The sequence below is a fragment of the Ochotona princeps genome, chromosome 32, assembly GCF_030435755.1.
Source record: "Ochotona princeps isolate mOchPri1 chromosome 32, mOchPri1.hap1, whole genome shotgun sequence".
NCBI classification, from domain to species: domain Eukaryota; kingdom Metazoa; phylum Chordata; class Mammalia; order Lagomorpha; family Ochotonidae; genus Ochotona; species Ochotona princeps.
In genome coordinates, this window is record NC_080863.1 from 11,204,864 (window position 1) to 11,230,925 (window position 26,062).

General features: G+C 38.1%; 1 protein-coding gene across 1 annotated transcript in view; it reads right to left on the minus strand.

The window, feature by feature from the left end:
* Window positions 1-19,517, minus strand: part of GNAT3 (G protein subunit alpha transducin 3) — a 36,993-nt gene extending 17,476 nt beyond the window's left edge. The window contains exons 1-3 of the mRNA XM_004591344.3: window positions 19,327-19,517; window positions 10,034-10,076; window positions 5,784-5,925 (exon numbers count right to left, since the gene is read on the minus strand). Of these exons, the coding sequence (XP_004591401.1) occupies window positions 5,784-5,925; window positions 10,034-10,076; window positions 19,327-19,444 (303 nt within the window). The 5' untranslated portion in view covers window positions 19,445-19,517. The remainder of the gene's footprint in view (window positions 1-5,783; window positions 5,926-10,033; window positions 10,077-19,326) is intronic.
* Between the last annotated feature and the right edge of the window lie 6,545 nt (window positions 19,518-26,062).

Below are 26,062 nucleotides of genomic sequence, written 5' to 3' on the forward strand. Positions count from 1 at the left end.
ATACGGTGGAGTTGAGGATTCATAAAGACAAATAAGGGAAAAGTCAGGATTGCCAGAGCCCTGTTGAGAGAATCCCGGAAGACAACAGAGGAAGAAGGAATTAGGCACTTGTTGGATAAATACGGTAGTCCAGAGTTTGTTGAAGCTTCATATCAAAGCTCCTTTATTAACTTGAGAACAATAAGAATCTCTTGAGGTTCAGAGTAATTGCGCTGATCATGCGAATAGGCTCGAATCTTAATTTCCAGATGCTCAAAAGCATGTTGTTTCTGTTCGTGGCCTTTCTGATACACAGCTCATGACACAGCTCATCCTTCACATAATCCTCACCATGTTGGAGAGTCACAGGATGCTAGCGCATATGTGAAGGGTCTAAGTCTCTCAAACCATGTTATAATTAAATAAAGGACCAAGCCAATAAACCAAACAAGCGCCTGAAATGGAGTCTACCCCATGCACACTTTGTCCAATGTCAGTTTGCTTTTCTAGGAGAATTCTATTTAGTATTCTCAACTGGTCAGTTTTATGTTACCATTTTATTAAAAATCTACTTCTATTTAGCAATCAAGGCTATATCTCTTATTAGAGACCATGTTTAGATTTAAACACCATTTCATTCTAGGTTTTTTCACAATCAGATTACTCGGGTTTTTTGTTTTTATTTGTGTGTTTGTTAAAGGCAAATACATTAGTGGATAATTAGGCCAATGAGTTATACGGCCAAAATAGGCATTACCCATTTTATTACATTAGCACAAGATACAATTTTAAAAGCCTTCCCTGGCGTAGTGGTTAAAGTCCTCACCTTGCATGGGTTAGGATCTCATATGGTCGTCGGTTCTAATCCCAGCGGCCCTGCTTCCCATCCAGCTCCCTGCTTGTGGCCTGGGAAATCAGTCGAGGATGACCCAAGGTCTTGGGAATCTCCACCCACATGGGAGACCTGGAAGAGCTCCTGGCTCCTGGCTTCTGATTGGCTCAGCTCTGGCCATTGTGGCCACTTGGGAAGTCACTTGGGGAGTGAACCATCGGACGGAAGATCTTCCTCTCTGTCTCTCCTCCTCTCTGCATATCTGCCTTTCCAATAAAAATAAATAAATCTAAAAAAAAAGCCTTCCCTGTTAGCAAATGGAAGTAGGAATTGCAGACCAGTAGAATATAGCCAGTCACTCTTCTGTGAAGAGTTCTCTTTGTTGCTTCCCACTATTCAAGTGTATTTTAGCACAAACGATGCAAGAAACAGCTGCTCACCCAGTTTTAACCCCAAAGGAAACACATCGTATGCTTTGTCAGTACATCTTTATAAGTCAAATAACACAAGATTTCTCTTCTTTAAAAAGATTCATTTAGGGGTTGGCACTGGGGAACAGCAGGTTAATCCTGAGGCATTGGCATCCTATATGAGCCCCAACTCATGTTGCGGTTGCCCCACTGCTGAGTCAGCTCATGGTTTATGTCCTGGGGAAGAAGAGGAGGATGACTCAAATCCCTGTGCTCTTATACCCATACAGAAGCTGCAGAGGAAGCTTCTGGCTCCTGGCTTTGGATCAGCTCAGCTCCAGCCACAACGGCCTGCTTAATAGACTCTTCTATAATCATCTCTCCTTCGAATAGTTCCTCAAGCGTACCATCATCTATATTTCTTCACAGCACTTAACAGTGCCTATTTAGTTCAGATTTCTTCATTTGTGATATATCTTTCTTATTAGACCTCAAGGACAATAAGGTGTCGATTTCAAGTTTGTTTCGTTTCTCCATTTTGAAGACTGAACAAAATTTAACACACAGTGTGTGTCTTTGAAACATTAGTGAGGCATTAGTGAATGAATGAATCAGTAAAGAAAATGTGTTCATCAATTTAGACCCTATGTCTTAGAGAAATATTAAATAATATTTAATAATCTCTCAAATTAAAAAAATACTACCCTGGGTAATTAAGTGGCATCCTGAATGGATCTTATGTCCCTCTTCTATAAAAATCTGCACAGCCTTGGGACTTACGGTGGCTTCAATTTATGAATGACTATTTTCTCAAGGTTTCCTAGCCTGAAATTCTCATGGAATACATAGGATGCTTTTTCTCCTAATATGTATTGACAACCTGTGGTCTAAGAAGCTCATGAAACTCATTATGAGTGGTAGAGTTACATGTAAAAAAATAAGAAAAACAATCCGAGAAAGCAAAGCATGTATAGTCTGATGAGATTGAGAAGTACTTGATGAAAACAGATGTAGTTGCCGGGAAATGTCCAATCCCGGAGCAATAATATTGGTTGCAAACTGCCAAGCTGTTGCAGTGTGTTTATATCTCAAACTCATCTAGCACAGTACTAAAACTGCAAATGATCTTGAAAAATCAGAACTGTTTTGTTCATATTGCAGGTTTCTGGTGGTAGCAGTCTTTGTCAAAAATGGTCAGAAAAGCATCCATGTAAAGTAATAAGAATCATGTAGTTTCCTTTAAAGTCTCCCTAGAGGATTCTGAAATCAGAATTTATAGAGAAGTAGAACTGCCTTTATTATGTTTAGCTATCTGTCTTTCTTCCGGATTCTTCAGCTTTATCCTCCTTGTGAGGCCTATACTTTTGAAACAAGTATATCCGATAATAATCTAAAACTAAGCCCTAGGAGTTGCCCTCTTCCCACACCCGCAGAATTCACTTTCCCCTACCCCTAAACATAGTTACTAAAAACACAATCTTTGACCTCTGTTCTCAGCACTTCTATTTCCCAATCCACTCTGGATTCAGAGTCAACCCCTAAATCTCTCTTCTAGTATCTCTTGTGATTCCGTATTGCTAAACCCAATGAGTTTTTACAAAATAGGCTTCTTGCATGGCCTCTCATATCCTTTAACCCTAAATAACCTCCCCTTGAAACAGTGCTGTTGAATTCTGCTTCCACAGACACCTGATAGTCCTCTACCAAATGTTCTATCATCTCTCCTGAGGGTTTCTTCCTCACTCCTAGGACTAGGCAATGTTGGAAATACTGTAACATTCTTCGTTGCTTCATCTCCTTCTTTCCCTCGTATCCTTGTCTTCTCCATCTAAGTACTTGACGATCATATCTCATTTTCTTTCCTAGCGTAAACTTATGACATTGAGCTCTTTAGTCAAATACCTCTTCTGACCATCACAGTAGACATCTATGGAACTTCCAAACTTGGCATTTCCCGTCCAACTAGTTCCTCTTCGTCTTGTCTCCGTGTTAATGTTCCCTTTCTTACTGATTCTGTCAACCAATAAGGAACTAGCTCTTTTTGAAATAGCTAACATTTGGCAGTCTCTTGTCCAATGTCAGGCTCTTCTCTCTTTGGAGGAGGAGTTTTACTAACTCCATCTCAATCATTGTTGATTCCTCAATATATTCCCAATATCTGCTTAAAAATGCATCAACATAAATAATAGCTAATAAAATATTTTTAAAAATATGTTATATGTATAGATCAGTACATAATTTTAAAGAAATTTCTTTAATGATCATTATTGAAAACAGCTAAAATGTCTAGTGTTTGTTGGGAACTGACATTCTGCAATCCCCTGTGCTTAGTCTGCTAGTGGGTGCTTTGCTCTCCTGATCATTGTTAAAGAAATTCAATGCGAAAAACAATAACATTTGTGAAGAAATTGATCCTTAGAGGAGACTAAATTACCTGTCCAAATGAACAGAACAAGTAGCTAAGACAATTCATGCATGTTTTCCATCAGGACTTTTTCTTTGTGTGTAACCATCTGTGTGGTGATGTGCAAATAGTTATCCAAAGGAGCACACACCCACATGCAAAGACAAACGAAAGCTAATCTCAACTTCAGAGGTCGCACATAGGCAATGTTTAACAAATAATCTTTTGACTCAATAATGTAAAACAGGTACAGAGTGCATTAATCTTAGAGTCAAATACTAAAAGCAATGATTGGAACTGTTGGAGCTTGCCCTGTTTGTTTGGAAGATGAGCCATGTAGCACTTGATACTTGTTCTGACATTTGAGGATACAGGTGACCCTGTGACCTCATGACAATTTTTAAACACTGTTTGAGCTGTTAGGCTGATGCTATTCAAGTCCACTGTACTTATTTTAATGTTTTGGTTAGCACACTGCTAACAATTACATATGCACTATTATTTTTATTCCATCTGTATCATTAAAATTCCCAACCAGTTGATTTTATTTCTGCTGTCACTGATTTGCAAACAGTGAGATATGTGATCCATGCGCAGCAGCAGGTACAAGTGGCATTCCAACTTTCTAGACACAAATACATGGAATATTGGACATACAATTTCCAACATGTTTAAATCATTCTCAGGGAAAATCCATTTCAGGAACAATTAGCATCAAGAAGAGAATTAAACGTATTAAAATTTCTTTATCATTAGAAAAAAACAACATGCCTAGAGAAAAGCCAGGAGAAGTGAATTTTGCTCCAAGTGCTGGCTAGCTTCTAAACATGAAGTAGCTAATGTTGTTAGGTTCTAATTTTCTTAATCTTTACATTAAGGCACTTGCACCAGTTTCTCTCCTAAGGGCCAATTTCAAATCCTGGGTTATGAGAAGAGAGCGGAGACTGAAGTACCATTCAATAACAATATGATCATCACTAGCTCAGAGGATGCTAAACAAGGGGTGATGTTCAAGTTCAGCTTACCCTTTCTGACAGAACAGAGCAGCAGGTAACTTCTCGCCGTTAGTTCTAGAGAAAGCTAGAAGTGGGAAGGGAGTCCTTGAACCCTGGCTCTGTGCTGACAAACCATCTGCCCCTGTTCTCTTGCAGAAGGGAAACAGAAGAAAAGTGGATCTGTGGCTTCCAGCCAGCAGCCTGGAAAAGGCATTTTTCTTCCCATCCTCATGGCTTCCCCAAATCATGTACAGGGACTCAGATGCAGAGGAGAGGAACAAATGTTGCTTTTTGTCTCTATGCTTGCTACACTATGTCTTTGTTGAATGTTCCTCTGGCAAGGTATCTGACAACTAGCCTGGAAACAATTCAATGGCATTTCTGGAGGTAGCCAGCAACTCCTGGAGTGGATCTTTGGAAGTGAATGATTTCTTCCTGACTATTGCGTTATGACTCTCATTTTGGGGTGGAGTTAACCATCGTTCTTTGGGAGTAACACTATAGGCATCCAACAGCAACAACAGCATTTTGTGTTTGCATATGCGCAGTTTAAACTTAAGTGTATCCATAGCACATTTTAGTCTAAGCTAATCATATTATGAAAGAAAAATGCAACAAAAATGAATTGATTCACTTTACACCTATCAACAGAACTGTGAAGGCCTGAGTATATTGGCTATACAAATATTACGTTCATTTACACAACCTGAAATTCTTTTTTCAAAACAGATTAACCTGGGAAAATAAGAATTTTCCTGTTCCCACACAGTCTTTGCAGTGGTCACAAAATACTAACGAAAATTAGAGCGGTATTGTTAAAAAATATTTTGTTTGTATGAAATGACAATTAGACTAAGAAAATGAATGTAGCATATTGCTGATTGTATTTTATGCAATAAACTCCTCTAGAATTTCTCAATCATAAACAATGTTGATTGCGGTGGAGTACTAGTTATTAGGTTTGAAAAGTCATGCTGAGTTAAACTATAGTACATCACGAATAGTGCAAGCTTCATTAATGAAAAATTGAGAAGTCATATGCCAAAGACAAGTAATATTTCTAAAATGTTAATGTGTATTATTACTACAGGCTTATTATGTGCCACTGTTTATAGCTCAGACACCTTCGTAGGATTGCTCATTATCATTATTTGTGTACTTACTGCACTTGTGGGGTTTGCATAATCAATCCCTAGGGTTGTCATAGCTTTCACAATAGCTAGGATGGATTGCAAGGTGTTGCTGAAGATAACTGTTTTGAATTCAATGCATTCTTGAGCAGTATAGCCATTCTTATGGATGATCCTACAATAGAAACAAGGAAAGTTTTTGTAAATTGAACAATTGATTATTTAAAAGCCCCGTGACCCCAAATGGCTTACATGCAATTGCAGTATAGCTTTCTTTAAAAAGGAACAATGGTGACTACTTGTACATGTTAAATCTGACTGTGTGTTCCTTTGTATGTTTATTAATCAATGTCTTTTAATCATATTTTCTCTTTCTGGACCAATCATGATATTTATGAAGAATATTTAGGATTGATTAAAAAAAAAACACTTTCTAAAATGAGTTTATAAATCATGCACATCTTGTTTAGCAAGCTGATTCTTACGAAGGGTTTGCAGATCACAGAGAAGGAGTTCTCACATTTGCTGCTGTGTTTACGAAATAATGCCCAGAGGAAGTGAAGTCACGTAGTTGAACGTTCTTGTCTTTTCCCATCACCTCAAGCATGCTGGAAAATAGGAGTGTCTGCTTTCTATTTACAGCTCTAACAAACGCGTATTCTTCCTGCAGGTAATTGCACTCTGTTAAAAGCCTTGTCACTCCTCCATCTGCGTACGTGCCACGGAGTTCTCAAAGATGAAATGACCAGACGTTCTAGTTGGCTGACCTCTCCTCTTCGTTCCACATATTCAGGCAGAAGCAAAGTTTTGGAATAATAACAGCTCAAAATAGATGTGCTTAATAAAAGCTAACATCTCTTTGTGTGCCAGTTGGCCTCTGGGCTTCTGTATTGCTTGATGTATTCTTGTTCTTTTATGTTGTTATTTCTTCTCGTTTCTGTTCAAGTTTGAATGCAAGATTGCTACAGATTTGTGTTGTATATGTTCATAGAAGCTTTACCTCCAGGAGAGAGATAATCATGATTGCTTTTTAATTCTCTTTGACAAAATTATAGCCACTAAACCTAAGGATTTGGAACTATGATTTTTTATTATTTTTTTAGCATACGTGCTGCTGAGGTGAGCAATTCTAATTAATACTTTTAATGGGAGAGAGACAGAGACCGAGAGACAACTAGAGGGAATGAGACTGAGGGAAAGAAGAGTTCTGTCTGCTAATTCATGTTGTTTCTGAGAGCCAAGAAAAAAATACGTGAGCAGACTCTTGCTGTCTCTCAAGGTACATGTTGAGAGGAAGCTAGAACTGTGTGGAGATCAGGAATGAAACTCAGGCACTTGATAATGGGATGTAGAAATCCAAGGCACTCTCTTAGCTCCCTCTCCCGATTTATTTTTTGTCTTGTATTTGATTGCCAACCATCACTGTATTTCCAGATTAAAACTGGGTCATATTCATCTTGATGAATTAAACACTCACATACTCTAAATAAACAAATATAACATAGAATTCATTAAAAGTTATAGAAAATGTAGCGAAATATCTTCAGGGGTAGATTAGGAACACAACCATGCAGGAAATTGCAGCTCTTTTTCAAAGTTTGAAATTGGAACAATATTTTTATTATGAAATTAAAGTGATAATCGCGAATGGGCTTGGTATGTTTGGCTATTCTCGTTGGAGCAAATTTTAATGTCTATCCTCTCATCATTGGGAGAGGAAACATATATCAGAAAACAAGGTGCTCAAAGCAGAATTTGAGTCTAGTTGAAGTTGCATGCTAAGTGGCGCATAACATGCTTTATTTTAGCTAAAGTGTTTGAGTGTTTCTCCGAGGGAGACTTCTTGGGGAAACTCTCCCCAGGTCTGCTAAAATGAATAAGCTTTTACTTGCATTTTCTATAAATCACTACATGATAACCCACGAAAAAGAGTCAGTGGATTATAAGTCTCTCCTCCCCAGAAACAAGTCGACTACAGCTCTGCTTGATAACACAGCGATGAACAGTGGTGATTAAATTAGGGGCTGGTAGGAGAGGCTGGTTAATCCTCCTCCCTCAAGGTGTGACATCCCATATCCCTGCAGTTCAGCTTCCCCTCCAGCTCCTTGCCTGTGGCCTGGGAAAGCAGAGGAGGATGGTCCAAAGCCTTGGGACCCTGCACCCACGTGGGAGACCCAGAAAGAGGCACCTAGCTTCAGATCAGCTCAGTTTTGGCCACTGTGACCATTTGGGAAGTGAACCAGCGATGACAGACCTTCTCTCTCTGCCTCTCCTTCTTGAGGTGTCTCTTCCTTTCCAAAAAATAAATATTTAAAAGGTGAAGTTAAAAATTTAACTCCTTAGTCACACTTGTTATATTTCAAGTGTGTGCTAGAGCTACGTGAGACTAGGAGCTCCATGTGAGGAAAAAAGCAAGATACAGAAGTTTCCTGTCATTGTGCAAGACTCTGTTGGATAGCCCTGGGTTTTAGGAATGAAGAACACACAAGCAAACTTTGATACAGCCTCCCACTGTATGGCAACAGCAAATGTGTGTGTGTGTGTGTGTATGTGTGTGTGTGTGGCAAGATAGAGATGAAAAGGAAAAGTGATGTTATTAGAAGTACAGTCAATATCAGTGACTTTTTAAGGATACATAGTAATTCACTATTGTGAAAAGACAGCATTCCAGGCAGAATAATTTGAATGGGGAAATAGAAGCTTGCAATGACCGAGCTTGCAATGATTTTTGAAGAGAACACTTCGTGGCCGTGCTGATAACTCAGTGTCAGAATGGGGAAGGGAAACTATTGGAGAAGATGCTGAAGCAATCCAGTTCAGAAATGATGAGGCAATAGTATTGGACACATTCTTTACTAATAGACTAAAATTAAAAAAGTCATTGCAGGTTCAATTTTTAAATTACATAAAATGCATGTATTTATTTAATTTTGTCTTTTGTTAACTGTTCGTTGTTTCTTAGGTTGGTCAGCTTTATTGCAGTCTTACTTAAAACCAAAGGCCTTTGTATATGAGATACCTCTGTGACTATATATCTGCTTATCAGAGATTGTTTTTCTAAGTTTTAAAAAAATTCATTTATGGTTTATTCAATGAGAAAGCTTCATTTTTTTTCTAAAGTCAATAACGAATTCTGTTTAATTCATAGAAAATGAAGAGTTCTATAGATAACTGGCCATATGATGATTTTGATTATATCAAAACACTGCTGATTGATGGCCATTTTCTCATTTAATACAGACAAAGGAACAGATCTCTTTAACATGTAATTTAAGATAGATTTAAATATATTTCTGCATATCCTCTTTCTTCTTTCTTCCTCTTCTGTAGCAACAATTGTGTGGAATTTTTTCAAGACTTATTTTATTTTTTCTTGGAAATGTAGATTTATAGGGAGAAGGAGATACAGAGAGAAGGATCTCTGTCCACTGGTTCACTCCCTAAGCGCCCACAATGGCTGGAGATGAGCAGATTTGAAGCCAGGAGCTAGAAGTTGCTTCCAGGTATCCCATGTGGGTGCAGGGTTCTAGGTCCTGGGCCATCCTCTACTGTTTTTCCAGTCCACATCAGGGAGCTGGATGGGACATGGAGCAGCCAGGATATGAACTGGCGCCCATATGGGATCCTGGCACATGCAAGGTGAGGATTTAACCACTAGGCTACTGTGCCAAGCCTGCAACAAATGTCTTTCAGATTTTTCTATTATTGACAGTTAAGGAGTTTAGCAATTTTTGCTTGTCTCAACTTATTCTCATTTTACTGAGAGGTTATATTAATGCATTATAGCACTTCTATGTTCGTTATTTTCTCAATAAGAAATTCAGGTTTATTATGTCACAAATAAAAAAGCTGAGAAATAGTACAGCGATGGTATTCACCATCCATGTTGGTAATAATGAAAAATGAGCATTTCATTCCTACTGTAGGTATGAAAACAATGATGTTCAAAGCAGCGTTTCCTCAAAAATTCAATCACATCATGGTTTTAAATGTTTCATGGTTTTGGCTCTTGGTATTGCAATGCTAGATCATTCTCAGTTCAGTGTAATAAAAGCACAAGTACTTTTCCTATTTTCCTATTGAGAGGCACAATTTAAAGAATACGCGAACGCTGCAATATGACCCATCTCTTCGGTAGCTATTGGAACATAAAGCACTCATTTGTGTAGCACCCGCGACGCCTCTACCAAGGTTCCTAACAAGAAGACGTCAGCACGCAGCATCCACTGGAAGTATCTCAATGGGTCAAATACATAAACAGACTTCAAACAGGAAGCACCTACTTCATTTGTTTAACAATCGTGCTTTTTCCAGACTCTCCTGCTCCTGCAAGAAGAAGGGCGAAATGTTATCAACAAACTCAAGGTAGTTGTACAGCAATTAAACCCTGACAATGACTTTCTTAGGTGAAAATCCTTAATAGGTGCTTCTCCTAGTTTAACTTAAAAACCAAGTGGCATTTACCATCATAGAAAAACATGTGGCAGCATTTAACTGTAATTCAGACAGCTTCCAATCTTGTAAGCCAAGAAAAGTGTATTTCACAATCTTTTATTTTCCTAGAATATTTTTCCATCTACATTTTTTGGTTAAAATGGTAAAAGAAAAATATCAAGTTATGTTTTATATATATGTAAATATATGTATATATGTATATATTTACAAATTGTTTTAATTCTTCTGATTAAAAAAATGGGCTGTTGTCTACAGCACCACGTATACCTTGGGACACATATATAATTCTTTTTGTTTAAACAAAAGAAGGTTGCAACAATGGTAAGTAAACCTAAGGAATTTGTATGGTAAAAGCGGTTATGGGGGCGTTTCAAATGGGTTTCACAGTCCTAGAAACAGGATTTGGGGGCTGGCAGGTATGAGGGGCAGCGGGGAACTGGCAATGACACCATAGAGAAACATTTGTATTAATTCAAAACATGTATTACAGGCTCTCTTAAGAAATATTAGACTTTATTTTGATTTCAACTCTGTAAACAGAATATAAAGCACAACGATGTGGATAATTCTTAAAAGATAAAACATCGGCCTCAGGGATAAATCAGTTGTTGTTTCAGACTGCCTCAAAATCTTTGAGTATTTTGTGAAATATACTGCCATTAAGAAGTGTTTTTTAGAAAAATGACAAACAAGAATGGCAGTGTTTGAGAATTAATTCTGACCTGCACCTCTGTGTGTGTGTGTGTGTGTGTGTGTGTGTGTGTGTGTGTGTGTGTGGTCATACCCACTTGTGTGCAAGGTCTCCAGAAAGTTCTTTCATTTCTTCAATGTTTTTCCTCTTTGAGGACACTTGAAAAGGTTTGTGAAAAAGGTGAATGAAAGATAAGGTTTTTGGAAAGCTAGCAAACACAGAAGTGCTCTTCACCCAGCACAGAAAATCAAAAATGCACTTGTTTATCTTTACTGAAACTGTGATATCCTACGAACAAAAGTAATCTGAGTTCGGTAATCCCAAATTTCAGAATTCCACTCAATTATATTCCAGTAAATGATGCCTCAGCATAACTTATGTAAGTTGTTGAAACATGTCACACATTTGATCTTATTTTCCCAATGCACTTCGACTTTTTTCCAAGCACTTATTTTAGATGCTTACAAGTTAATCAAACACACCAAGTTTTTTTTTTCTTAACCATATTCATCAATGCAAGACTTTTGTACAATGCATCAGTCAAACTGCTATCATCTATGATTTTTACAGGGATATGAAAATAATTGAGACTTTTTTTGGATGAATTATGAACTTGGGAATATTGACAAAAAAATTTAATACAGAATCCAAAATTAAACCAGCATATGTATCATGGACTAACATTGTATCAATGTATTGGCTAAAATTTATCAACTAAATATCAGTATGTTTAATAATAATAATAACAATAAACAGCCATTTTGCGTTTTAATTTTTCTGTATTATTTCTTCAAAAATTTATCATAAAATGGGAGAAACATTATTTCTACCATTTCAGTACATTTATGCACATTCATAATGTCCTTCTGTGAATCACAACTCCTGCTGGTCCCTGAATCTTACCGGACTGGCTTTGGGACTCCTGCAGATTCCAGACCTACCTGGTAAACGCTCAAGCACTTTACAACAACACAGTATTTGTGTGTAACCTGTGGATATCTTTCCGTATTTGTTACATCATATTCAGTACAGATGCACTATTTTTCAAGTATTGTTGACTCACTGATGGTTAAATCCATGGATGTACACCCCGTGAGGTCAGAGGTGAGCTGTGAGGTCAGGTGATCATCTGATGACAGCAGGAGCTGGTATAAGTTAGTTCTGAGGACAGAGGTTGGGCTGTGAGATTCTGCTTCTTCGCAATTTAGCTAGTGATTCAGAATGTGTCTAAGTTTAAGTGGGAGAACATTAAAAAAAAAAACAGAGCATGTGGTTTTTAATGAAACTGCATCTCAAAAATTGACATTTTTCGTTAAAGGGCATTTAAAAATATATCCGGAGCATTCTTGATCTAGACACTGACTTTGGTATTCAAGATACAACTCTAACAGGAGCCTTCTTAAAATCTCTTTTATTAATAGGGAGCTCTGTTACAAAGTGATTTCAGAAATCAGTTCTCACAGTGTTTCTAGGTTTTAGTTCACAGCAGCCCTTCCGTCCCTGCCCCATGAGGTCACATCACAGAAACAAATACAAACAATGTGTCCACATATACTGGGAGTCTCCTGAAACAACCTCTTCCTTCCAGATTGTAGTCATTCCGGACATTATTTTCTGGGACAGGAAGTCCCAAATTATTTTGATGATATTATTTAAAAAAAAAAAAGAAAGTTATTTAATTGATCGCGGTAAGTCAATTCATTAAATATTTAAACATACACTTCATTTGTACTTTCATGCTGGAGTCATATTTAATAATCAACGAGAATAGATTAGAATTTTGTTCACCTTTTTATTTGCACATATCAAAAATAATTGTAAAGCTGCTTAATAACTACACTTGTAATTGAACATCAGGAAAACAAACACATGGCATGATTTTTGCTACCGACAACTGTTAAGATGGGTGAAAAGAGATTGGAACCTTTAATTTATAAACATGTAGGACATGGTTTCTAGGCAGTGTTGAAATTACATAATTGTACAATGAAAAGAAACCTTAGAACTTTCAACTATGCCTGACAGGAGAATGCAAAAAAAAAAAAAAAAAAAGCCGATTATTTTCATTCTCAAGTCCAGGTCCATTGTCAAACAAAGAAACTCTATCTCCTCACTCCCACATCAATGCCATGGCAAATCACTTTCTTTTAGGTTTGTATTTGTAACGTCAATACTAAAAAATGCTAAAATTATTTCAACAATTCTTTTCTAAACTCACGGGCTGCAGTCACTTCAAATGAATGAAACACAATACTGAAATAGATATATCGGAGTCCCACTGTCAGGTTAGCATCCATGACAGATTCTCATAGTGAGGGATTTTTACTGCAGCATTTTTTTCACTGACTTTATTCTATTCATTATTCCTTCTCCTCATGGATTAATAGCAAAATTATCTTCTGTATAGTGGCCTTCCAATTGTATAGTCTCATAATGAACATAGAATAGACAAACTCAAGGTTTTGTGTTGAAATATGTTTGTGCTTACCCTAATGTGTGACTTTGAGTGTCTTGATTCATCTCTCTGAGAGTTTACTAGTTCATAAAATTGAGTTATCAATATCTACCTCCTAGGGCTTTGAGGCATTAAATTATAGAAATAACATACTCTAATCTAAAATATGAGTATAGTGATCTCAGACTATTTTCCATTATTTGAAGAATATTTTTAAAGAGTATGAAGTATGAGGCATCCCATTCTTGGATCCACATATGTGGAATATGATGTTAAACCTCTTATCCCCTGAATCACACCATTTGCCAGTCATTGTTCTTCTGAAATGCTGTTATTTTGTGCGTTAGGTTTAAGATTTATGACCTGCACTGATTTTCTGACGGAGCAAGATCAGGAAGCAATCTAGGTCTGCTTGTTCTTAAACACAGCACTTTTCTTAGTAAGATTTATGACTAATTTACCTTCACTTTTGACTTTGCAGTTTTATTACATTCTGTATTCCACGTTGTGTCTGTAGTACTTAAACTTTTCCTACGTTCACCATATTTACATATATAATTGATTACGGAGCTCAGAAAGATATTTATTAAATCCCATTTTATTGGTTCTTGGCAAACATTTATGCTAGTTAACCTTCTCTTGTCATTGTAGCCTCTTAAACTAATTTTACTTGAGTTTGAAATATATATATCTATTACCTTTCCTGTTGAGAGTATGGAACAAAAGATGGTCAAGAGAATGGTACTATGTGTGCCATGAGCAGGAGACCTTTCTGTTAACAGGAAACCCGTTAAGCATTGTTAGTCCTTGTTTACTGTCTGTGAGAAATGCTCACCATTCGTCATCAAAGATGATAATATACTCAAGTTTTCCAAACATTGTCTTTATTGGATTAAAGGAATTCACCTATATTCTTTTCTTTCTTTCTTTTTAAATTTTTATTGGTAAGTCAGATATACAGAGAGGAAGATCTTCCATCAGATGATTCATTTACCAAATGGCCAAAATGGCCAGAGCTGAGCTGCTCTAAAGCCAGGAGCCAGGAACCTCTTCTAGGTCTCCCGCATGGGTACAGGGTCCCAAGACCTTGGGTCATCCTCAACTGCTTTTCCAGGCCACAACAGGGAGCTGGATGGGAAGTGGGGCTGCCAACATTAGATCTGACACCCACATGGGATCGTGGTGTGTTCAAGGCAAGGACTTTAGCCGCTAGGCTACCAGGCCAGGCCCAAATTTACCTGTATTCTTAATCTGATAAGCATGTTTTGATCACAAATGGCTGGAAAAATTTAATTTATACCATTTCCCAACTTCTGACTTATGATGACATTGTATAATATTAATTTATCTCCTGAGAGTCATTCAACTGTGCATGCTTGGAAAATACCTCACCCAACTTTTGTTTAATTTTACAAAATCTTGGCAATAAGTTACTAATATTTGCTTTGGTTTTTGTATCTATATTTCAGAGAATGGTTTGCCATTGTCCTCACTGTTGAAGTTACCAAAGGTATCAGATATTTTCATCACCAATACTTTACAATTATCTTCTTGGAATAAAAGCCATTTTCTACAAACTTTATGATATTATTCTGAACCTGTTTTTATGTTAATTCAAAATACTATGAAACCAATGTACTTACTATTCAATTTTTAAAATATTTTTCAAAAATGTTTTTTGGGCCTGGCACGATAGCGTAGTGGTTAAAGTCCACACCTTGCCGGGATCCCATACAGGCACAGGTTCTAGTCCCAGCTGCCCTGCTTCCCATCCAGCTCCCTGCTTGTGACCTGGGAAAGCAGTGGAGGACGGCCGAAAGCCTTGAGACCCTGCACCAGCATGGGAGACCAGGAAGAGCTCCTGGCTCCTGGCTTAGGTTGGCTCAGCTCTGGCCATTGTGGCCACTTGGGGAGTGAACCATCAGGTGGAAGATCTTCCTCTCTGTCTCTCGTCCTCTGTATATCTGCCTTTCCAATAAATAAATCTTAAAAAAAAATGCTTTTCATTCCTGCCATTGTATTTCTTGCTTTCAAGATTCAGTCTTTTTATAACTTCTGTTATTCAGTTATTTAAATTATTTTAATCTGAATATTTTCTTGTAATACTGCTTTTATTTTTTATTTTATTTTTACTTTGGACACATTTTCTGAAGTCTAGAATCATTTTCTTACATAATGTCTAGTAACCTCATTATTGGATTCCATAAAAAGCTTTAACATAACATAATAACAATGTTGCATTTTTCAGTGTCACATTAGTGAGTCAATGGCATCAAATTAATTTTTATAACTTAGCATTCATAAGTACTTCATCGTATAAGACAATGTTCACAACCATCAGAACTCTGTGTAATTCTTCAGCAACCAAGCCACTTAAGCATGTTTCATTTATGAGGAAGAATAAATTATAGCTATCCTATTTTATCTTTTTAATGACATTCAATTTCAATACTCCAAACATCAGGTTTTATGCTTTTTAAAAATCTGGCAGCATTTACAACTAAATGAATAATATTGGACTGTATATTGAAAAATTGAAGAATAGCGTAGATCTTGTGATGTTTTAATCACTGGGGACAGACCAGGCAGAGCATGGTTACAGCACTGGTTGGCTTCATGTGCCATGCGTTGGAGGAAGCCTATCTGGGCTAACCAACTGTGTCCACTGGGCTAACCACTGGTGTATGTGTGAGCCAGAGCAAGTACAGGCTGCTTGGGCTTTGCCGCAGCACCTGCTAACAGGTACTGGGACTAGGGGCAAAGTTTTTTAGCTAGACTGCAGAACCACCTAGGGAGTGTAAGATCTGGGACTGGGAGTGGACCCCAGCAGGGAAATTGTGGGCGTCTCTCTGATGAGGTGCAAATCCCACTGGTGAGCATGAGACAAAGGAAGGAAGGAAGGAAATGAGGGATGGAGAAAGGAAAGGAGAACAGGAAAAGGAAGACTAATTATTACAATTTTAATGTACAGACTTAAAACATTTTAATAACTTCTTGCAGACTTCAAGCTAAAATAAATTTCTTATGAGATAACGTATATCGCTCTTTTAGAGTTGCGTTTCCACACGCCAAGAACTCACAGGAATAATTCAGATCCCAATTCTGTCATTTCTCCATTTGTTCCAAATGCATGCTTCATTGTGTTAAGCCACAGGAATTCCATGAAGCGCAAAGCCAACTTTGCTCTCTGCTCTCACACGGTCTAACATGCTGGGATCAGTTCCAAATGGACACAGCTGAAAAGGGAAGACTTTACCCTGATGTAAACTAAGGTTTGATACTTTTATAAACACAAAATATTAGCGTATTTTGTTGGAGGAGGTGAAGGATGGGTTTGATTTGGATGAATAAAACAAAACATTGACCACGTTTTTTGGTAGTAGGTCTTCCGTGTTTGTCAGCGCCTCCCTTGTCACTCATGATCAGTCAGCTTTAACACAGTTTTTCCAGGTAGTTTGTTTATCTGATTATGCTCATGGGTGGCCATTAATATATTGCTGAATAAAATTTCAAACCAGAATTTCTTAACATTGGGGAAGTTATATTGTAGCCAGTAACTCTAGAATGCCTGCAGTTCTTATGCAATCTGTCCCACTCATATCTAGACATATTAACAGAAGAGAGTCAAATTAAAGGAAAAAACAGAATATAAAGAAAAAGTATGATTTAACCTGAGTTTTATGTCCTCCTTCCTCTTAGTTATATATATAAACATGGAATACAAAAGAAGGAAAATGGTAGGCATTACATCTGATTTATTTTAGAGTTAGGAATCTGTTACGCAAAAGCAAAAAGCAATCTGTCGGAATGTTGACACTTTATAAAAAATCCTAACAGCCACTACATCTCTGAGCATGGTAGCTCTCACAAGCTCATTCTGAGAAGTCACAAAAGTGCATCACATTTGGCAAAGTCATTGACAAATCAAGTTGATCTTAGAGACTTAGAACACTTTCTGCTGTAGTGGTATAAAATTCCGTTTCCTCACTCCGCTATGCCGTTAAACCCCTTTAGTCAGTTATGCTGGATAAGCAGTATTTTACCAGTTACTTTACAGGAATTTAGATAATGTCAAAATCATTATAATTCCCCTACTGCCACACTACAAAAACTTGCATGCTTTGCAAAATATTCATTTGTTGAATAAGTAGAACAATTTACGAACTTTGAAAGTGTGCAGTACCTGCGTTAAGTCTAGGTACACTATGAGAACTTTGCCTTTGCTCTCCAAACTTAATCCAAATTTCTGACTCTAACAATTAGATAACTGGCATGATTTTCAACAATAATCAGATGGCTCAACTAAAAGTAGTGTGACCTTTGCTGCACAGCACTTTCCAGATTCAGAATAAAAAAATTTTAGAAGCAACTGGGAGGAACGCTTATGATGAACTTTTCCCATTATCATTCTGGAAGTTGCTGACTAGAAACGAATTATAGTATTGTCACAGTAAATTGTAGAATTCATGTTCATAATGCATAAAATGCTGCACAGAATGTTTTTAATACGAAACATTGAAAGGTGTTTTTCCCCCAAACATCCTAGGGGGCCTGAATCTATCTTATAGGACAAAAATGTATAAAAATGCAAAGGAAAGTTATGTGATCATGTGATTTAATTCAAGCTGAAATGTGACGTGTAAGGCAAATAGAGGAGCTGTAGGAAAAATGGAAATACGAGGTACATGGTTTAGTCCAGACTGATTTTTTTTTTAACTGAAGATTCTTTCAATGATGGAGCAAATCCAGTCGATTCTAATGGTGAAGTGATGAGAAAGTGAGAGTTTGGAAAAGTTCATGCTCGTTCCACCAAGCATTTTTATGGCATCTCTTTTTTATAAGATTTATTCGCTTTTATTGGAAAGTGAGATTGAAAGAGAGAAAGAGAAACAGAGAAAGATCTTCCATCTGCTGGTTTATTTCCCAAGTGACACCTAACCAGAACTGAGCCAACTTAAAGCTGGAAGCCAGGAGCTTCCTTGGGTTTCCCATGCACATGCAGGGTCTGAAGGATTTGGACAATCCTCTACTGCTTTCCCAGGCACAAGCAGGGAGCTGAAAGGAACCTGAAGCAGCCAGAATTAGAAACAGTACCCCTATGGGAGTCCAGCGCCCAAACGCGATCCTGGCACATGCAATGCAAAGACTTAGGGAACTAGGCTACCATGCCGGGCCATTTATGGTATCTTACTGAGGCTACATCATATATAACAATGAGAGTTTAGAGAGCTTAATGTTCAACTCCAAAATGGGAATGAAGCAGAATTTTATTTCAAAAGCTTAAGTCTAATGCAAGTTAAATGTTTCATGAAATTCTATACTATGCTTTTTTTTTTGATTGGTTAATAATTGGTCATCTATTGTATTTAGAGTTGTGATAAATAACAAGGGAATAAAAAGGCAGGAGACAAATCCTGATGCATATGAATGTTGTAAATATTGTAAATGGATTTAAATGGAATATTTGTAAGTGTACAGACATTACAAAGGGAAGCACTCAGGAGTCTGAATAATAAATCAAGAAAACTTATCAATACTCTTTAAGTAACTTGAGATGAATTGATTTTACTGTCACAAGTAAATAAATAGCATATTAGCTTTGCTGGGCAATAAACATTTCTGAACAAATAAGCATAATACACAACTTTGTAGCTTGTAATTAGGCAGTTGCTTTCAGTATTAACATGAGAGTCAGGAAACGATCAAGATACAACAAAACAATACGTTTATAAAGCTTCTTTTCACAGGAGTAAATAATATTGCAGGCAGAATATTCATTTCTTTGCTTAACAAAAATGTAATAAAACACTAATGAGAAAAGTGTTAAGTATTTATAGAGCACACATTTTCATAATACATTTCCCAGATGATAATATACTTGAAATTAAAGGTTGAGAAAAGCAAGCACACAATAACGGAAGAAAAAGTAGACTTGTGAAAGCAAAAACAAGCAAACAAAAAATAACATCACTTACCTAAGAGGAGCAACTTGACAGTTCTTGCATCTCGCTCAGCGTCTTCTTGGAGCTTTTTCTCCAACTCTCTTGATCTCTTGGCTGACTCCTTGCTCTCTGAACTAATCCTGCTTCCCATTTTGTGGTGTGAGTTGCTTGTGACTTTATCTCCTCTAAGTTTTTCTAATGTAGAGGACCACACTGGCCTGGACACAGGACTTCAGATCAATGCCTGCCAAGGCAGCCGGCAGCCCATACCTTCTGCTCTGAGATCTGCTTTGACTAAGGGGATGCTCTCTCTGATCTGTCACTTGATCCAGGAATAGAACCAGCCAGCCATGCTGGATACTCAAAAGGAAATTCATTATGCTTCCAAATGAATGTAGACTTCTGGCACATCTTCACAAACATTCTGATTTTCCTTAAAAATAGCTTAATATAATGTCTGAAACTGTCAAAAGTCTATGCAGTCAATATGACTTGCAAGGCACGTTTCAAATAGGATGTCACTCATTAATAGGCAATAGACAATTGTTATCAATGTTGTCACTTATCAACAACGCTTGTGTCTTTGGATTTTTGGCTCTTCAGATTCTTCATAATCACTCCGAAATCACAATTAGAATAGTTCTGAGAAACTACCCGAACATGATGGTTTTCCTATAACTTAAAGATCCTTGAGAAATTCTTAGTATGTCTCAGTGAATTAGAAAGCACTGTTTTTAGAACAAGGGGAACGCACATCCAGTTTTTTAAGCTCACAGCCACTGTATGACTACCAACAAAATTCATCATGCAGTTTTCTGGAATGATTGCTTTTAGTCTTAGGGGATTCATTTCTACAAATTGAGCTGCTTCTGCCTGTGAGAAAGTCAATCTGTCAGCACTAATTGAGGCCCCACTTTGCGTAGACATCTAAATGTGTTCAATTTAGGTGGCACATCAATGCTTTGGGACCATTAGTCAACGGCTGCAGTGCTGAATGGACATTTATCGATTTGGTACCCAGGGAGTCAAAGCCAATGTGCTTGGAAGCAGAAGGTAATTTGGCTCTTCCTGAAAAACAACAGTAGCCACACTTAAATACGTTCCATCACCTTCCACGACCCCAGCAACATCAAGTGCACTCAGAAAATTGGTGGGATTGAGGGCAGGTAGTTTTCTTATTTTGGTAGATTATATGAAGCGTAAAGTACACTGTAAATAGACAATCGTTGTTTCCTTTGTAGACGAGTGACACTTGGTTTTCTGTGGGTGCAGGTAAGCCTTTCTATGTACATCTTAGGATTTGTGAATATGCACAATCACAAAACGCTAAAATACAGCCAATCCCTCAACCTGCCCCCTGCTATGCTTGTGGCACCATGGGAAAGTTCGAACAGGTGAGATTTTGCATGTTCATACAACAAGGAAATAGGCTGCCAGATGAAACACATATCTCTGCTTTGTTTACTTTTACACATTTAAACATTACGCTGAAGATACATAAGCATAGGCAAACCTTGTTGGAATCCGTCCCTCTCAAAGCCACGCTTTGCTCCTAAGATGAGACAGAAAGGTCGAAATGCAAACATGTGTGCAAATGCTTTGGCTTTGCTTTTGCAAATGCAAAAGCCTGCCTGTCAACAAGGAAAGAGATTTGCTTTGCTCTGTCGATGGCCCACCTATGAATTCAACCTCCCGATAAGACATAGTAGTGCAGCATTAAATTACCTTTTGTGTATGTTTCCAACTAGAAATTGAACACATATAGAAACCTGGAAATACAGGATTCTTACATGTTCTATAGCTGTAATGGACTTGGAGGATACACAGCATAATTTGCAATTAAGTATAAACATACCCATAACATTTATTTTCTCTCTCTTTTTAAAACCACAGATGTACAATGATTTAGGGAGGGTATGTATTTTCTTAACACTTTCTAATTGGATTACCAGCTAAATTGAATAAATTGACCAAGCACTGCACTGTATTCGTGAGGAATTTCCACTTCTGTGTAACTGGGAAAGTTGTCATTAACATATTTGATTATTTTTAAAAGATTTATTTATTTTTTATCAGAAAGACAAATTTATATAGAGTAAGATTGGCTGGTTCACTTTCCAGGTGGCTACAACAACCAGAGCTAAGCTGATGTGAAACCAGGAGCCAGGAGATTTTTCCAGATGTCCCACTCAGGTTCACAGTTCCAAGGCTCTGGACCGCCCCCTACCGCTTTCCCAAGGCAACAAGCAGGGAGCTGGAAGGGAAGTGGAGCAGTCTGGACACAAACTGGCATCATGTGGATCCTGTTGTGTCAAGGCAAGGATTTAGCCACTGGCCATTGCACTGGGCCCAATTTATTTGATTAATGTTGGTTTCTTCACCAGTAATTATGTTCTTTTTGACAAATATAATCTTGTCAAACTTTGTTTTAAATATTTGTCCAACTGTGGTTAGGATTTATATATCCTAGTCCTAATGAGCTGTGATCATTTTAAATTTTACTCCATATGAGAGAAATGGTCATGTTTTCCTTTGGGTTTTGTTCATATCCCTTCCCTATATGCCCACTAAATTCCTCCTTTTACTTTTTAAAGTCTTTATTTAGTAGAGGATTAAACCTCTGGCTATAATGTAATTTAAAATGTTTTCTCAAAAACTAGCAAAGAAAGAGAGGGGCAGAGGTGGGAAAGAAGAGAGAGACAGAGAGGAAGGGAAAACCATCATGTCTTAGACTTGTGTCTAGGAACTCCTTTGTTTTGCTGCTTTAGAGCATCGTTGGGCCTTATTTCCAAGGTTCGGTGTATAGTTCGTCTTTCTTATCCCACTAAACTTTTACAGTAGCGAAAGCCGACCAATGAGGAAGCCCAGTTTAACTCTTAATCTATTTCAACACATACAGCTTCTTTTTAAAAAATAAAGATTTTTTTTGTTGCTGTTGTTGGAAAGTCATCTATGTTATTCTTTCCTTTGTATCTGTCTTTCAAAGCGGTGTTGATTTTGAGGCACTATGTTCCTAGGTGGTTTGAGCCCTGGCTGCCTTAGCAATGACCTTTGCACTAGCATATCCCCAAGAAATTTGAGACAAGCCATCGCTCCTTTGCTAATGGTACTCAAATGGGTACTTCTGGGAGCTCTGAGCCTGGTGTTCCCTCCAGAGAGCTCATGCCTTTTGGGGCTTTGTAAGAGCAATCATCTTTCAATCTTGAGGAAGTGCGAGAAAACTTGCTGCTTCAAGTTTGTGCAGTCAAGTGATGGAGTAGGTCTGCATTGCCATCACTCAGAGCTTTTGCGTTTTCATAATGGCATGTTTTTATTAGAGGTAGTTTCTATCTTTACCAGTCCCTGGCACATTTCTGGGGCTAAGATGTAATTATGCATAATAATGATGAAATGATTGTGACATTTGCTTTCCAGGGAGTCCCCTGCTGACCCATATTCTGTGAATTGTAAGATCTGTGAAAATATCCCCTTAAATGGTTTCTCCTCGCTAACTCCTTTTTATCTCTATCATCGGGGACTTCAGCTTTGGTTATGGCAATAACTTGTTGGCTCTGCGCAGACCAGTTTGACTGACCTGGGTTAAATTGGCTCAGACCTGCAAATCAACGTTCAACATTACTAGTTTCTTACTAAAAAAGTATTAAAATTTTTTTAAAAGCCATAGTTCCCACTTTATAATAGTTTCATATTACATGGTTGTTGCCACACACTCAGTAATCTAGTTAGCACAATTCAATAGTCCACATGTGTTTCTACATTTCTCAAAATGCACTCTCTACTATGGCTGAGGTTAATTTTTTTTCTTTTGTTTTCTGCTTTGGCATCGATTCCAGTTTTCCTCGTTTCTTTTTTTCGCTTACCAACATTGTGTTCCTCCCACGCATATGATTTCCCAATAGTACTCATTTCTAATACTGGTGTTTTTCACTGTGGCTCTCATCCACTACAACAATGCATGGTTCTTCCCACTCCCATTCCTAAGAGGAATCAACTGTGAGTCGGTGTTTCTTCATTAACTGGAGGTACAGCAGAGAGGTCATCACGCGTTGCTATACCCTACCATCTACGTCTTCTCTTTTGCTTATAGGTTTGAGGTTGATTGTACATAAGAAAATCTTGCTTAATTGAAATAAATGGTGAATGCTGGGTGAGTAATAGATCAATAAACAGGTCTCTGATGCATCTTAGAAACGCACTATTCTCCTTCCTAAGCAGTTATAAGTGGAAAATATCAACTCTAGAATTGAAGGGATGTATTTAGGTAGCAATTAGCCTGCTATTCCAGACATGGGGGATACATCAAGACAAAATACTCAACCCTCCTAGAACTTAAATTTCTCTTTCTTTCTCTCTCCCTTCCTTCCTTTCTTCTCTCTCTCTCTCTCCCTCTCTCTCTCTCCCTCTCTCGTTATAGGGCCTGTGGATTGAGGAAGTTCACACAAACAAGAAATTACATTTGCAAAGTACATAGCATTACAGATGACAAAAAATATGCTGAGAACGCCAGCAAGGAGAGAATAGCGTATGAAGTGGTGAGAAAGGCAAGTGGTTGGAAGAGTGTGTGTAACATGAGCTGAGAGGACCTCACCAAAAATGTGATTGTAAAAGATTAAGCCCCATGGACATGGACTTTAATATAAACACATGGTTGACAGATTATAATGAGAGTGTCCTTTGTAAAATTCATGTATGTAAGTGAGAGGATACTGGCAGAGAAAAAGTTGGGCTCAAAGCAATTGCAACAAAAAATTCAGCCAACTCTGTGGAAGGAGTTCTGGAGCCAAGATGCTCTGTAGATTTATGCTGAAATAAGGCAGTAGGATGGAATTACTTAACCCTTGCAGGAACCAGACCTTGGATGCGCATTTGTCCTGGGGAGAGGGTACTATTTGGGGTGAGATTCTTGTGACCCAGTGAGATTTCTGAACAAGTTCTAAGCTGTTCATCAGGACAATACTTTATGGTTTCAACAGATGAATTTGGGCAAGTCTCCTGGTATCTCCTTATGGCCCATTCTTTGTTCTACTTGAAGGGTAAGTAGGTTTAGTGTGTTAGCTGCTTCTGGGTAAGTTCATGATTCTGATCACTCTTTTTGTCTAGAAAAATTACAAGAAATAAGCCATAGACTCTGTCCATATTGATGATGTTAAAACCACAATGGGTATCCATCACTTTCCTCCTCTGCTATGCATTTTAAGTATCCCTCTCATGGCATGGAGCAGATATAATATTTTGTGAATTCTATGGGGTGGTATGGCCGATACCTGTGTTGGTTGGTTGGTGCCAGCCAAAATCAAAAGGTGTTGCCTTCCCAACATTAACATCAACTTGGTCTACTGAAGGGATTTTCCTCTGTGGGAGAAGTGATGCCAGCTGATTTTTATTGCCTGTGGGTGGGACATCTGACAGGTTCAGGAGCAACAGCATGAGTGGTGGACCATTTTCTCAGACCCATGTGTCCCCAAGGCTATCTTACCCCTGTCCATTTGTCTGTCAATGGGGATGCCCTGACAAACTTTAATTGATTTCAATTGCCCGAACGTCCAACACTTTGTCCCTTAAAGCTTCTTTTATGATACGTGTCCACCACTATGGAAGCATTCAATATTAATCTTACAATGTCAATACAATTGACTATAACTGTGGGATGTGTATGGTATAATTATTCAGCAGGTGTATTCTTGAGGCCCCTTTTCCCTGTTCTTTCAATCATTTCAGGGCCCCACAGTATCCAGACAACGCATTCACCACTATCCATAAATATACTTTTTTTTTAACCCAGCTTCAGACGCAGTTACCACAGCTCCACCCACTGGAAGGATTGTACCTCACACGGTCTTTCAATTCTACCTTTAAATAGGGACATGAAATAGGAACTGTCTTGTTTTCGCTCCCACCCACAATTTTACCTCTAACTGCTGTGCGTGTGGGCCTTGCTTGGCCTGGTTTCTAATTCATTGCCGGGTTACATATCCAGCTTCACACATAGGGAGCAGTCTTATAACTAAGCCATCTGATTAGGCAGTCTATCTGTGCCCTCTGGCCATGCGTGGGCCCAACCAAGATGCTATACTTCATTAAACAATACATTGCTACTATGCCTCCCATATCTAAGACTTGGTGGGTCTGTTAGAACATACCACATTACAGACATTCCTAACCACATGATCAGATGTTTCATAGATGCCTTGACTCTGTAACATTAAATAGCTGTTTTCAAATGCACATGTTTCATTTGCATGTGACGTGACTTTAAGCACTAAAGATGTATGTCCTGATTCTCCTCTTGGGACTTTCTATGAACACTACCAGTTATCTAACTCCACATGATTCTAATACAGTAGTGGTTTTCTTTCTTTTTTTTTAATATTTATTTATTTTTATTGCAAAGTCAGATATGCAGAGAGGAGGAGAGACAGAGAGATCTCCCATCTGATGATTCACTCCCCAAGTAACTGCTATGGCTGGTGCTGCACCAATCTGAAGCCAGGAGCCAGGAACCTCCTCCAGGTCTCCCACGCGGGTGCAGGGTCGCAAGAAACCTTGCACCATCCTCGACTGCTTTCTTAGGCCACAAGCGGGGGGAGCTGGATGGAAAGCAGGGTGGTCAGAATTAGAACCAGCGCCCAAATGGGATTCTGGTGCATGCAAGGTGAGGATACTAGCCCCTAGGCTACTGTGCCTGGCCCAGATTTATCCATTTTATTTCTTTTAAGGATTTATTTTACTTTTATTGCAAAGTCAGATCAGTAGAGAGGAAGAGAGAGAG